The sequence below is a fragment of the Staurois parvus genome, unplaced genomic scaffold, assembly GCF_062004578.1.
Source record: "Staurois parvus isolate SC_StPar_1 unplaced genomic scaffold, SC_StPar_1.0 ptg000601l, whole genome shotgun sequence".
NCBI lineage: Eukaryota > Metazoa > Chordata > Amphibia > Anura > Ranidae > Staurois > Staurois parvus.
In genome coordinates, this window is record NW_028318397.1 from 2,028,256 (window position 1) to 2,044,259 (window position 16,004).

Consider the following 16,004-nt stretch of genomic DNA (forward strand, 5'->3'; position numbering starts at 1 on the left):
CCCGCACTGATTCCCACAATGTAATACCCAGGGTCTGAGTTACTTGTCAGCAGGCCCAGGCACAGGCACCTGGGAAGCATTCATAGAATTAGGTAAATCACTGCGATGTGAAGTCTCTATATTCAGTTCCACTTTGCGAGGACAGCACTGGGAGGGAAAAAGTTGAAATATGGATTATGTCCTGACTTCTTTTTTTCAGTCTATTCTTCCTAATATATTATACTCCTCATGTGTACTTTAACCAGCAGAGAAATACACAGCAGCATGTTTCCCTAGTAAAACACAGACCGCACACACAGTAAAACAGCACACAGTTAACCCTTTGATCGCCCCAGATGTTAACCCCTTCCTGCCCAGTGTCATTAGTACAGTGTCAGTGCTTTTTATTAGCACTGATCACTGTATTAGTGTCATTGGGATGCCAGTGGCAGTCAGTTCCCACCGCAGTCCTGCAATAAGACACTGATTGCCGCCATTTCTAGTATAAAAAAAAAAATTGCAGTATATATACACCGCCATTTGTAGACGCTATAAAACGTTCACGTTAAACCAAATAATATACACGTATTGGGATTTTTTTCTTTTTTTTTAGCAAACACATGTAGCATAATACATTTTGGCCTAAATTTATGATGAAATTTGATTTTAAATTGTTTTACTGGATATCTTTTATAAAGTCAAAAATATTGTTTTTAAAAAAAATTGTCGGTCTTTTTGTTTATAGCGCAAAAAATAAAAACCGCACAGGTGATCAAATACCACCGGAAGAAAGCTCTATTTGTGGGAAAAAAAGAACATAAATTTCAATTGGCTTGGTCAGGAAGGGGGGTAAATCCTCTGGAGGGCAAATGGTTAAGGATACATTTCATCTATAAAAGGTTTTAATTATGTACATTTAAATAAAAAACAAATAGTTTTTGTTTGTTTCTATGCAATAAGAAGTTCAATCTTGCAAATGTGAAATGCAAAATCTTTAATACTTACATAGTCAAATTTTTCTGCATTGCTTGATCCTTGCTGCAGGGAAAAATACAAAGTTATAGGTTTCACTGATTAGTTGTATATGTACTCCATTGTGCCAAGTCTTTACAAATGTGATGGTCTCAACATAATGTATATCAAAAAACAGTCAGTGACCACCATCAGGACTGAAATGCTGTGCAGTTGGATGAAACTATGTTCTCCGTGTGCTACACTCTACACTCCATAAAGGGACATGTGTTAACGTCACCATGCGTTCCCCAATCAATCATTTGCCAGGATGTTCTCCGACATTATTTTATGATATATTTACCAACTCTGGATTTCTCCATCCCAGATTCTATGCGGATTCATTAACAAATGGCAGTACTCAAACTAGCAAATGTTACAAATTTGCCCATAACACTTATTTTGCATAAATTCGCAGTTACGGCACATTCCCCTTCTGCAACATTTGCTGCCCAGACTTGCAGTACCAGTTAATTGGTGGAATCCAGACAGGAAAATAAAAGTGGATTCAAATGCATCTATGGACCCCACAGTACATTGCCAGACAGAAATACTTCCTTCACTGCTGCAATTGTAGTATATCATAAACACATTTTTTCTTACTCCGATAGCTTGCCTTATCAGTTTCTCCCCTGGACAGCAGCACTCCTTTGTAGTTCATGAATTTTTAAAAACCATACACATCAAACTCTGCAAACCTCCTTTCTCACTGTTAAACCTGTTCTTGTCCAATACCTGGCATTTGTTCCATTTACACATTTTGTATAGATGGGCAGAAGTATATTATACCCTATGAAAATACCGCAGTTGTAAAGGTTTATTTCTCACAGATCCAACTGTGCCAAAGCAGAAATAGAAAATTCTTTCCAGTGCATCTGGAGATCAGTTGAGTATCATATGGCTGGAGTAAAACTACATCACATAGGCCGAACAGAGTCCTAACCTCATGTCTAAGCTGCAGACACTCAAAATGCCAGGAATTTTGAGCTCCTGATTCAGTGTAAAAGTGGATTTCAAGGTTTATTGTGAATATAACTGATAAAATGTATTCCAGCCACCTCTTAGCCCACTGGAAGCCAGGTTGAATCTTTGACACCAGATTTTTAACTACATAGAATACTATGAGAACCAGGCAACTTGCATTTGTAGAATAAGCTAGAATGGGTCAGCAATGGCAGTAGTTAGATCTCCCATATGACAGTTTTTCTTTAAATTCTGCACATTAAACAGTCTATTCCTTGGTTCATCTGAATAAATGTGTCATATTACCAAATAAAACCCTTCCTGTAGCCTTGGTGACCAAAATGCAGCACCAATTGTGGTTTAGATGCATTTAAACATTGTAACAAAGCAAGATAAACCTTTTGTTCAGAAATAAGGGGAGAATGAAAGATCTAAAAAAACACAACCCACTACAATTACAATAACTTTGTACAGCCACAATTTGAAACTGCAGGATGTACAGCTAATTGGCTGCTGAAAATATGCATGCTCTGTAATATCAGGATTGCAGTCAAGTAGCCAGAGCTCAACTGGATAGAAAGGTAAATGCACCAGTACGATTTCCAACAATTTTTTTGGGGGGGAAATAGAAAAAAAAATCATTGGTAAGTCTACAAAATAATGTATGCATTTACTTTTTACAAGCCTGTCACATAGCTGAATGAAAATTCTTAATAACATAAAACATACCTTTATTAAAGAAGTGATGACAATGGCCCCAGCATTCACCATTGGATTATGTGGTTTCTCTGAAAAATGATGGTAACAATACATCAAAGGCTATCCTAGCTATTAATTCCCTACAAAAGCTAGGCTAGTCATAAACATTCATTTTTATATTCTGTACAAGTAAGCAATGGACATGCTCTACAATTACTAATCAGTAACTGCAAGCAACTGACTGCAAGTCTTCTTCCTGGCAAGAATCAATTTCTTAATCTATATTCCTATTCTGTATTTTCAGCAACACTATCACGGGTTCCTTTAGTTTTTGTTGTGGCTGGAAACAGAATTTGACATAAAACCTCATGTTATTTCAAAATGCCCTTTATGATAAGATTATCAAAACAAGGTTTAAATTAGATGTACATCCAAAATTCACAAATTAAGCAGGGCATTCTGCATGTATAAAATCAAAGTACCGCCTGTGGATTTATCTAGTAGTCACCTAACTGCCTCCTGTCAGGACTTTAGAAGGGCAGGAAGCTGCAACAGTGATATCATTGCTTCCGCATGGTCTCCAATTATTATCAACCCTAGCTGCATATCACACTGCTTTAGGCGAGACTAGAGTGAAGTTTAATTTTTTACAGTTTGGATTGTCATAGAATAGCTCTGTAAAGTCTGTAGTTCACACAGGCATACTACAGTGTATGCCCATGCAAGGGCAGCATCTGCTCACAGGGGAAGGCACAGGCATTCCATGCAGGTTGTCCCATTCAATTTGAATGCAGCAGCTGCATGGACAAAGCTGCTGCTCCCAATTTGACAACCATGCAAGTGCGCAGCCCCAAAACGCACACTGTCTGCATTCAAGGCTGCACACCTGAATCGGGAGCAAAGGCTGGGCCAGTGCAGCCACCGTATCCCAAAATTAAATGTATGGGACTACCTGCATGGGAATGCACAGAACACCTGTGCATTCCCATGTGGGGAAACACAGCCATCACACAGACATGTACTACAGTATGCCTGTAGAAAACAAGGCCTTAACCAGCGTGGTGCTTGACACAGAAGTTGCTCTATATCAGCTCTTATAGGCATACATATTGGCCAAGATCTCATAATTCCCTGGTGCCATACCTGGGGCTCAGAGGCCGTATACAGCCCTTTGGCACTCATTCTGTGGCCTTCATGAGTTCTTGTAGACAGTAGTGTTTTTGTTACCTAGATGCTTACTCCAGGCCAGTGAAGCAAAATAGTTTTTAGACTAGCATCTAGTGTCTTGGTTGGTTTATTTCTTTCACAGTATATTACTTTTGTGTGCTGTCCATCTCTTTTCGTAATATGCTTTCTTTTAACTTGGATCTTTTATTTTAGATCTTGCAGAGAGAGAAATATCAAATATGGCACAAGTATTTTTTAAAGGGGCTGTACTGAGGACAAATGTAAAAAGGATTTGTTAAGGGGCTGTAATAGCAGTGATCTCCAGCCAGCTCATGTAATTTTTCTTCCAAAACATGTCTTCATTCGAATTCTGTAGCTTCATGTATTTCCCCAGTCTCTAACAATTGTTAGGGTCCTTTCACACAGGCGTTCCGTTTTCTTCATCAGTCCAGTGATGTTTTTTTCAAAGAAAAAAACGGATCAGTTTTCATCAGTTTACATCCATTTTTCGTCCCTTACGTTTTTTGTTTTTTTTTAAAGGAAGAAAAAAATAGGGTTTTCGTCCGTTCAAAAGGACAGATGTTAACGGATAATGACATTATGGATGTAAACGGATGATCATCAGCTTACATCCGCTAGTCCATAGAAATACATGGGTGTCCGTTTTTCATCAGTAAACAGACAGATGAAAAAAAACGGACATGCGGAAAGAGGCCTTACACAGGTTCAGTCTGACCACTTCCTGTCTGCAGTCTTTGACTACCTCTTATAGCATTGGTGTGCAACCTGCAGCCCAACACAAAATCGTAAACTTAAAAATGTTGATTTTCTTTTTTTTTTTTTTTTTTAGACTTATCGAACACATGCGGCGGAAGAAAAATTTGACAAGATCTCTTTAGTGGGCTTTTAGAAGTTTTATCTTCCCAAAGAAAAACATCCCACTCCTCACAATCACACCTTATAAATAATCGGACTAGTTTTATGTTGCCCTGTTTTACGATTATAATAAAAACACTCAGACAGGTAATATCTATATCAGTGCTTGTTAATTTATGCTTAACAACTTTTTTCTGCTTATCAGCTATCCTTATTATTACTGTATTATGTGTGTGGCCCAAGACCATTCCTCTTCTTCCAAGGTTACCTACAAAAGTCAAAAGGACAACTGGGTTACAGCATTACATTTACGAAATGTTATGTGCGGCTTTTTGGCGATATCATAGGCTGCACTTGAGGCCTCCTTCACGCCACTGAGCTGAAAAGAACAGTAACATGGTTCTAACCAATATGACAAATAATGTGTTTTATCTTTGTAAGATAACATTTTCTCTTCTACTCAAGCTTAAAGACACGAATATGATACAATCTGGCATGCCAAGAGCTACATAGGCAGAAAAGTTTCATGAATTGTTGAATTGACATGTTCAAGTGACATGTAAACACTAAGAGGAAATGTAACCACAAAATGGGGTCAAGTGCTTATCGGTTTTGTGATACTCTTAAGGATCAGCTTCCTTCCAGCAGCACATGAGTATACATATGGATTCATTTTAAAAGGTTATGTAAAACACACGGGTCATCAACATCGTGGTATCCACATGAGAGCAAGGTCTGCTAATACTTTGATGCCATGTAGATCATAGAGTGGTTTAAAAACAAAACTTCTTAAGGGTTTAGTACTGCATGTCAGCCATAGTAAAAATGTATATACTTTAATAAAATATGTTATATAAAACCACTAACATTTATTACACATGATTTGATAAAACATTGTAAATATTGTCTGTATCTGTATGGAGAGTTATTCAACTCTCCTCTGTGCCTCCTAAGTCCCCACCAAAATAAACTTGTATTCTATTGTTATGTAAAACATCTTGGACAGAAACTTCATATTACAGTTCAAAATTCTAATAGCCTCAGGATTCCTACGACTCCAGTTATAGTAATCATTGTGATCCTGAATGTTCTCATGAGCACAGGAGAGAAATTATGCATATGAAAAAGAAAATTGTTTTGGGAAATATATGGAGGTTCCAGCTTCTAAAATTGCTAGTTACCGGTTTGCCTCTGGCTTCAACACTTTACTAATCACTTATCTGAAACATGCAGGTCTGAAGCAAGACCACCTTCTCAGCATACCAGGAAACTGTACGGTCAGCAAGAGTGGTCAGGAATGGCAGGCCACATGCTTTCCAGGTATACGTTTGCTATAAAAGTGTATTCTGTCAGGGGTAAAGTGCAACTATTCTCTCCAAAATACAGTAACCCACAGCAAAGCAAAGAGATTTTACCTTTCATCAGTTTACTAGATTGAGGACAATGAATCAGGATTGCTAATTGGCTGTAAAGTGTAAAAAAACGACTACTTTATGGTGATGTATATCATACAATTACATCAACACAAAGACAATGCAGTAAGAAAATGAAGGAAGCAGACAGGCAATATACTTCCAGATCACATCAAACAGGGTAACATCCAACTTGACCACTGAAACAACATCACTGCTTACCATCTTCATCCAGAAATAGCTTGTTAAATCGTAATCCGCTGGGTTCTTTACCAACGTATCGGTGAACGTATTCCGTACTAAGGTCATTCACTGCAATGGCATATTTCAGAGGCTTCACACAAGACTGTAGGCAGAATGGTACTTTGGTATCACCCACTGAATGCCTATTAAAAATAGACATTTTAAAAGTCCATATTTTATACAACTTCAGTTCATAAACCCAATAAACTTCTGGCAAATGTCTATAAAAGAAAAGACAACTAGAACATGACTTATTGGCCAACACAAAAATTCTGTATAATCCAGTTAACTCCTAGAAATGGAAAATGTTAAGCTGACCCCACATATAATAATATGTACAATCAACAACTGTAGTGTAAGGGTCTACCTGACTGGATATAAACAGAACAGGTTGTCTAGACAGGCCTTCTTACTACATAGTAAAGTAGACTGTAGATGGATGGAAACGTGGCAGATTCAGAAGGGGCCAGTTGAATTTTAATCAGTGTGTGGCCATCCCTGTTCAACAGAAGCTGACTGTTGGAAAGAACAACTTTTGATCGATAAGAACAGACACTAATCAATGTATTCTGACAGCACTGGGTCCTCCTGTCAGAATACAATGTCCCAGCAGAGGACATTCCTCCATCCACCTTTTGTGTTGTGTGGATGGAGAAATGTATTCTCTTTTTGTTTTGTCTGAAAAAAAAAAAAAAAAAAAACACCACCACACAGGAAAAATAAAGAATAAAAACAAAACAAAAAAAGGAGGGAAAAAAAACCTATCCATCTAAGGCCAGCTTAACACAGGTAACAGACACAAACAACAGAAATAAAAATTGTCTTTAGTAGAGTAGGGGAAGGCTAGAATTCCCATGAGGTTTTCTTCTGTCTGTCTCTATTGCAGATTTTCCCTCTAGTGATACAACTGTCAGGGGGACAAGAAGTGAGGGAAAACCTTTCAAATAGAGCAATCGATAGCCATAAAACCCCAACAGGAGTTCTAGTCCTTCCCCATTCTATCCAAAAATAGAAAAACAGTAGAATGCTTTTTCTGCCAGTTTCAAGGCTATGGGTATAATCAGCAAATCAACAAAAGATATAGCGGTATTGCAGTAGCAATAATTTAATGCTATGATACAACCTGTATGAATGTATCCTTTCATTAACAATTAGCTTATCTGCAACACAAATCAACATGCTGAAAATGAGGCATCTACCTATCTGTGGTGAAGTCAGGAACGGCTACCACTCCTGCTCCATCACTGCTGCTGGTCTCATTCCAGCATCCTGGTTTTGGCTTTGATGTTACCTCCTTGTCTGTCTGTCTACCAGCAAGGTGATTGATGTGGCCAGTCTCTGGGTGGAGACCAAACCGGATTTAAGCCACCCAAGCCTGCAGTCTCATGCTTGTGATAGTGTAATACATGCTTAAGCTCCCTGTCATCTTTCCTGCCATTTAGATTCCCTGTTTATGACTTTGGATTAGATATACACTATTCCCTGAACTCTGCCTTCCTTTTACCTGGACTGTCACTGAACCACTCTGTCTGTCTGCCAACCACAAGTACCTATTTGCTGTGCACAGTTCGCGCTTGCCCCAGCATGGTAGCCAGGCATTATAGCATTGTGTATAAGTTCTGGGGGGAAACCGAGTACTGGCAGGGCTGCTTGCTTTATGGGAAAGGGGGCTGCTGTAAGTGAGGAACACAGATGCCAGCTAAAGTGCCTGACCACCTACGCTGGGGTAAGAGTGACAGGTTAATGGCTATTGCAGAACACGCAGGGTCGAGGAGGAGCCTAATCATGGCGGCAGGGGAGAGGGCTCTCCGCAGGACGGCCACCTTCCCCTCAAATGTTCCCCGTGCAATGCTGCTGAGGTGCCCAGTTAAGACCTACTTGTGAGAGGGGGATCCCGGTGAGAAGTGGAGAGGACGGAGCTGCAGGAGATCACGGTAACGGGACGGCTCGAACCTCCCGCTCGAGGCTGCTGGGAGTGCAGGTGACGTGAGGCGGCCATGTGATCTCCCGAAAGGGAGTACTGGGAGACAGAGAAGCCGGCCGGCTTCCCGAGTCAGGGGGAGATGCCGGCTCTCTCACTGACAGGACACGTGGACCCGGCTCAGCGAGAGAAGAAGGGGAAAGAGCTGGCAAGCTTCCTATGGAATCGGGGAGACGCCAGCCCAATAGAAAAGCTTTCCTGCCCGCCGGTTACCCGTAAAGGAAGCGGACAGAGGAGGAAGAAAGTGACCCGGAGAAACCCCCCCCAAAAAGAGGAACAAAGTCAGAACAGAAAATATAGATTCTAAAGGACAGCCTCCCTGGAAAACCAGCTGGATGGAGGGTGAGTGAGAGTGGCTGGACTGTATATTAAACCTGTTTATGGACTGTACTTTGATGCAGCAGGAGAAGAATATATATAGAAAAAGGGGGGATTTCCAAGGAGGTAGAAGAAATTAGAACCTCTCTAAAGGACTCATTACAGCATATACCCTAAAGTCTTAAAGAAGAGGGACTGGATATATAGAAATTATGAAGAGTAAAAATAGTAAAGGGAGTGGTCCCAAGCACTCCCAATCTGGAACAATTAGAAAATTTACGTCTCAGGGTAATGTGACCCCAGAAAGAACTCAGGGGGCATGTGAAAAAAGTATAATGGAAAACAGTATGGATAAGAGCGTCAGGTCTCCTGTGGAAATGGACAATAGCCAACAAATAACAGGGGGAATAGAGTTAAGAGAAAATGAAGGAGAACTACAAATCCCAAATAAAAAGGAGATGGCAGAAATGTTTAGAAATTTGGAAAAATCAATTAAACAGGAGATGGGAATTATTCGGAAAGACTTGGGACATCTTTTATCCAGAGTAGAAGAAACTGAAGAAAAAATTAAAAAACATGCTCAAGCCATTCCTGAACGGAGAAATCAGATAATGGAGATTAGGCAAGAACAAAAAAAGCTGGGGTATAAGTTGGAGATACAAGGTAACATGTATAGGAAAAATAACCTCAGGATAAAGGGAGTCCCGGAGCTTGCACAAGAAGAAGATTTAATAGAGACAATACATAAAATTCTAAACTCCATCATGGGTAGATCCATAACTGAGACACTCGTATTGGACAATATATATAGGTTAGGAAGGTTCCAACGAGATCGTGTGGAAGAGAGACCGAGAGATGTAGTGGTACAATTTAATAAACATGGAGAGAGAGAAGAGGTATGGAAGAAGATAAAAGGAAGATCTAGTATTAATTATGAAGGAAAAAATTTACAAGTTTTTGCAGACTTGACACCTGAGACATTATGGAGAAAGATCATTGAGACCACGAATAGAACAGATGAAAAAACAAAATATACAATATAGATGGAGTGGCTCTATGTGTCTAATCAGATGGAAGAATGGAGTTACCGCATACTTAAGATTTCCTGAGGAATTGAGAGACTTTTTTGATAAACTTAATATTCAAAGAATAGAGATTCCAGGTTGGGAGGAAGAAGAAGGAGGGATATATGCTGAGGGAAAAGAGGAGTGGCAGCAAGTTAGAAGAAGGAATAGAGAATGGATAGATAGGGGAACATTGGGAGAAACGGAGGGAAGGTGAACCGTACAAGGTTAGAGTTCTACCTCAGGGTCAAGAATCAAACAGGTATGGGGGGAAGGTTTTAAATGTACTCTGCATAGGGAGGAGATGTACGCAAGAAATATGGAGGATATACGGTTTATAACATATAACGTAAAGGGGTTGAATTGTCCTGGGAAGAGATTTAAGCTATTTAAAGAATTACAACAGAGAAGCTTCGGTAGTTCTTTTGCAGGAGACACATCTTGAGACTAAGTCAAATATTAAATTGAACACCAGAAATTATCCAACATGGTTTTATGCAGACTCCCCAATTAAGAGAGCTAAGGGGGTGGCAATTGGGTTTGCTAAAAATATAAGGTGAGAGGTGGAAGAGAGAGAAACAAATCCTGAGGGGAGATTCTTGTTTTTGAGAGGTAGATTGCAAGAAATGGAATGTACAATAGCAAATATTTATTGCCCAAATAAGAGACCAGAGGTATACCTGAAAGGGATATTAAGAAAATTGATGGACTTTAAAAAGGGAAGACTGATAGTGGCCGGGGATTTGAATTTATGCTTGGATCCACATATGGACACAACCTCTTGTGTGCAGTGAGAGGGAGGTAGGTCTCTGAGAATTTTAAAGAAGGAGATACACGAGTGTCAACTAGTGGATATATGGAGAATAATGCATGGAAAGGAAAGACTATACCTTCTTCTCTAATGCACACAAGATTTACTCGAGATTGGATTATATAATGGTAGACCATCAACTTATTGAGAGGGTGGTTAAAGTAGAAAAAGAGACAATGACTCTCTCAGACCATGCCCCGGTTATAATGAAGGTAAGATGGGGGAAGCAGTTGACAAGGGGGTAGGATGGAGGCTAAATGAGGCTCTTCTACAGGACCAGGAGATTGATCAGAAGATTAGAGAGGAGATGGAAAGATTTTTTTCAGGAGAATGAAACAGGGGATGTGTCAGTGGCCACAGTTTGGGAGTCCCATAAGGCATATATTAGAGGTATATTGATTGCGTTAGGGGCAAAAAAGAAAAGGGAAAGGAGTAAGAAATTGACGGGACTCTTAAAAGAAATATTTGACCTGGAACAGATCCATAAAAATAGAACAACAAGTGAGATAAGACAGAAGGTAATAAAAAAGAAGAAAGAATTGGAGTTATTAATGGAAGAAGAGAGGAGGAGAGTATTTAATAAAGTAGCAGGGGAGAGGTATAGATGGGGAGATCGGCCAGGAAAACATTTAATGAGAGCCCTGAGGAAAAAGAAAAATAGAAATTATATAGAAAAAATAAGAAATCCCAAGGGAGAAATGGCTTACTCTACTAAAGAGATCGTGAAGGTGTTCAAGGAATATTATAGTAAGTTGTATAATATTAACTCTCAGGATTTAGTAAATAAAGGTGAAAATGTGAGTAGAGAAAAAAAGAAGGGTATATTTAAAAAATGCAGGACTACCGAAGCTAGATGAAGATCTATTGAAGTCCCTGGAATTAGAAATCGCGCAGGAGGAAAAAAAATAGCATTAAAAAATACTAAGGCGGGGAAAAGCCCTGGCCCAGACAGTTATAGCATGAGGTACTATAAAAAATATAGCGAAATGTTAATACCTAAATTGAAGGATTATATGAACGCCCTGGATGGAGAAATGGAGATAGTGAGAAAGAAAAGATACAAAAAGAATTCCCTTTTATATGGAGAGATAGAGAGATAAAATATCTAGGGGTTAAACTTACTGCTTCATATACAAAATTGTATAAATTAAACTATATTGCTCTTCTAAATGAGATTAAGGAGGAACTGAAGAAATTGGGAGGGGGAAACCCCTCTTGGTTAGGGCGCATAAATCTGATAATTGTACCTAAAATCTTGTATAAATTTCAGATGATCCCAATTAGACTCCCAGAGGCCTTTTTTAAAGAAATTAAAAAGATAACAAGATTTATATGTAAAAATAAAAAATCTAGAATATCTTATGACCTGATGAGTAGAAGTAAAGAGAGGGGGGGATTGGGAGTGCCAGATTTCAAGAGGTACTATAACGCTGTAGTTCTAACAAGAATTTATGATTGGACACACAATACAGAGGGGAAAAAGTTGGGTTAAGATAGAGAATGATCTGAGTGGAGTTGATCTGAGTAGAAGCATATAGGCACCCACACAATACAGAGGTTTAAAAGATACCACAAGTGTGTATACACTGAATGTTTTAAAGGTTTGGGATAATTTACATAAGTGTATGAAATGGGATTTTAATTCACAATTAATGTCACTAAGGAATATGGAGTATTTTCTACCAGGTATGGAGGGGAGTGTGGGAAAATGGTTTAAAAAGGAGGATATTCAACTAAGGGATATAATGGATGGAGAGAAATTGAAAACATTGAAGGATTTAAAGAAAGATGGAGGGGAACTTTTCATTAAGATTGATGAGTGGAAATATCACCAATTAAAACACTTTGTCGAGGGTCTTCCGAAACCTATGAGAGGGAGAAAGGAGTGGAATTTGTTTGAGAGGTTGTTGGAATCACGGGGAGATGGGAAATGGGGTACGGCAAAAATTTATAAGATTCTCACTTAGTTAGTCACGGAAGTAAAACCAATGTACATAGAAAAATGGGAAAAGGATTTGGGAATAGAGATAGATGAGGATAAACAGAGGAAAATATATAGACTTACACACGAAAATGTCAGCATGAGAGAGGTGGAGGTAAATTATAAGTGTTTGGCAAGATGGCACATTACACCGAGTGTTGAACATAAAATGGGTGTGGAGAGAGCACCAGAGTGTTGGCGGGGGTGTGGAAAGATTGGTACGTGGTTTCATATATGGTGGGAGTGCCCAAAGATCCAAAGCTTCTGGGAGACAATGGTCAACTTAATAAGGAAAATCTCAGGGATAAAGATAGGATTAGATCCAGAAGTGTGCTTATTACATAATACAGAGCTACCAGTAAATAAATACAAGGATTTGGGTATATGGTACTATGTGAATGCAGCAAAGGGTTTGATACCTAAATTCTGGCATAGTTCAGAGGTGCCAAGAGAAAAGGACTAGGTAGAGAGTGTGAATCAGATTAGTAGGATGGAGAAATTGTACTATATCCAAGAAGACAAGATGGAGGTATACAATAGGAGATGGGGGAAATGGGAAGATTTTGTACATCAAACGAATATATGTGAAGCAATGGGAAGTGATAAGTGAAGTTACTTGGTTTTTTAGGGAAAGATGTAAGAGAATTGCAGAGTGGGTGGGAGGTGGGATGTGGTAGGGAGGAGGGGTAGAGGGAAGGGATATAAAAAGGGGAAAATAGAAGGAGATAGGATTAAGGATTTTATATGTTATATGACAGTGATGGCGAACCTTTTTGAGCCTGAGTGCCCAAAACTGCAACACAAACCAACTTTTTTATTTCAAAGTGCCAACACTGCAATTAACCACTTGCTTACCTGGAGGCACTGACAGACGGCACTGATCGGCGGCACTGCTGGGCATCATTGATGGGTGGCACTGATGGGCGACACTGCTGGGCAGCACTGACAGGTGGCACTGCTGGGCAGCACTGACAGGTGGCACTGCTGGGCACTGACGGGTGACACTGCTGGGCACTGATGGGCATCATTGATGGGTGGCACTGATGGGCAGCACTGATGGGCGACACTGCTGGGCAGCACTGATGGGCGACACTGCTGGGCAGCACTGACGGGCGACACTGCTGGGCAGCACTGACGGGCGACACTGCTGGGCAGCACTGACGGGCGACACTGCTGGGCAGCACTGACGGGCGACACTGCTGGGCAGCACTGACGGGCGACACTGCTGGGCAGCACTGAGAGGTGGCACTGCTGGGCAGCACTGAGAGGTGGCACTGCTGGGCAGCACTGACAGGCGACACTGCTGGGCACTGATGGGCGACACTGCTGGGCACTGGATGGCACTGCTGGGCATCATTGATGGGTGGCACTGCTGGGCAGCACTGACAGGTGGCACAGCTGGGCAGCACTGACAGGCGGCACTGCTGGGCAGCACTGACGGATGGCACTGCAGGGCATCATTGATGGGTGACACTGACAGGCGGCACTGCTGGGCAGCACTGACGGATGGCACTGCAGGGCATCATTGATGGGTGGCACTGATGGGCGACACTGCTGGGCACTGACAGGCGACACTGCTGGGCACTGATGGATGACACTGCAAGCAGTTAATCTCACCTCTGGCAGCGTCGGTGTGGCTTCCAACCCAGCAGCTCATTCCCATCCACGCTGAACACGTTGCCCCTGGCCCCGGAGCAGTGTGGGAGCCTCTTCCTCTCTTCCACGCCCATCCCCGGCTACATCACCCCTGGTGCCAGAGCCGCATTGGAGCCGTTTCCTCTCGTCCACACCCACCCTGGCCCCAGAGACATGTGGGAAATGTAGTTTGATAGGGGTCCAGTGTGGACGAGATCTGGATGGCCAGTCAGTGTGCGCTCATCTTCCTCTTCTTCCTGGCGTGCCCACTGAGATGGCTCTGCGTGCCAGCTCTGGCACGCGTGCCATAGGTTCGCCATCACTGTTATATGAGATTGTTGAAGAAATGCTTTGTTATGTTTTTTTTCTTTTTCCCTTTTTTATATATATATATATATATATATATATATATATATATGAAAAATTAATAAATATTTGAATAAAAAAAAAAAAAAAAGTGTGACAGGTTAAAGGATAAGTGCTCAGTAAGCCAGAATGTTCGCTCTCAGGCCCCCTTTTATTTAGTTATTTTTTGTGAAACGTACTCATAATCTGCTGTATGCCGTCCAGCAAGTCAATAATTAGGTTTTTTTTGAAAGGTGAGCGCAGACATGTTCTCCTTAGCCTGGTACATGCATCCTACAACTCCACAGGTCTCCTTTCAACTGACAGATCGGGATGGGAATCAATTACATAGGGCTACAGGACATGTGCAAAGCTAAAGAGGACAGCTCAAAGTCTGTAGACCCTTTTGTCCACTTGCCAGAAGGTATTTCTGCTCTACAAAAATTAGAGAGGACTAGGAGGGAGTGATTTCCTTATACATCCTATTTGCACATTTCTTTGTCATGTAGTCATGTACTTATCCTTTGAATTGCTCAGCAACACTAATTTGCAGGTGGTTTGTTCTTGTGTACACATAAGGTCTCTTCTACTCTGGAATAGGAGCTAGCCTTTACACAACAGAAAGCATTAATAAAAACATGCTGTAAATTTGATAACAGCAATAAAACATAATATACTTTACCTCTGACCATCAACTGTACAAATGGAAACACTCCAGAGATCCGGGCTAAATTTTGCCAGTTGAGGAATGTAATCTGCAACCTGTTGAGGCATTAGTACATATTACATTTACACTTATATTACAGAAGACGTCAGTGTTTTATTGTTCAGGACATTTTTTTTTACTTATTTAAAAAAAAAAAAAAAAAAAAGAAAAAGGGACAAAACATTACACATTAGAAATTCCTACACAGCAGTCTTGACTTCAAAGAGTGCTTAAGGTAGTCATACATGGCCCGCTGACAGTGGGAAAGGAGGAATCTCCACTGCTGGCCATTATATTCAGACAGCTGCAGCACCCAAACAGTGGCTACATTTGATAGGATGCAGGTCACTGCTCAGCCAGATCAACTGGGATTTTACTGTATAGGAAGACAGAAATCCAGACGGCTGAAATCCTGAGTTCTCCTAAAAGATCAGCTTCATTAGGCATATAAATTCATAAAAACAATGCTCTCTTAGTGGGGGGGAACCATGGTTGATACATTTCACGCTGTGTTCACACTTACGCAAAACCTGTCCAAGGGCTCCAGCTTTCCACCTGATATACACTGCTCAAAAAATTTAAAGGAACACTTTTTAATCAGAGTATAGCATCAAGTAAATTAAACTCCTGGGATATTGATCTAGTCAGTTAGGTAGCATAAGGGGTTGTTAATTTCATGAACACCAAAGCAGCTGAAACTGATTAACAGGTGCACTAGATGGCCAACAATGAGATGACCCCCTCAAAACAGGAATGGTTTTATAGGTGGAGGCCACTGACTCCCTACTCAGCTTTTCTGACTGTTTTTTTTTA

The 16,004-nt window shown here is 40.6% G+C and overlaps 1 protein-coding gene across 6 annotated transcripts in view; it reads right to left on the reverse strand.

The window, feature by feature from the left end:
* The window catches only part of LOC149449847 (glutaminase kidney isoform, mitochondrial), a 172,622-nt gene that overhangs the window by 78,042 nt on the left and 78,576 nt on the right, over positions 1-16,004 (reverse strand). For all 6 annotated transcript variants that reach the window (XM_089692706.1, XM_089692705.1, XM_089692707.1 and 3 more), the window contains exons 5-8: positions 15,168-15,247; positions 6,330-6,493; positions 2,683-2,741; positions 985-1,017 (exon numbers count right to left, since the gene is read on the reverse strand). In XM_089692706.1, coding sequence (XP_089548832.1) covers positions 985-1,017; positions 2,683-2,741; positions 6,330-6,493; positions 15,168-15,247 — 336 coding nt within the window. The remainder of the gene's footprint in view (positions 1-984; positions 1,018-2,682; positions 2,742-6,329; positions 6,494-15,167; positions 15,248-16,004) is intronic.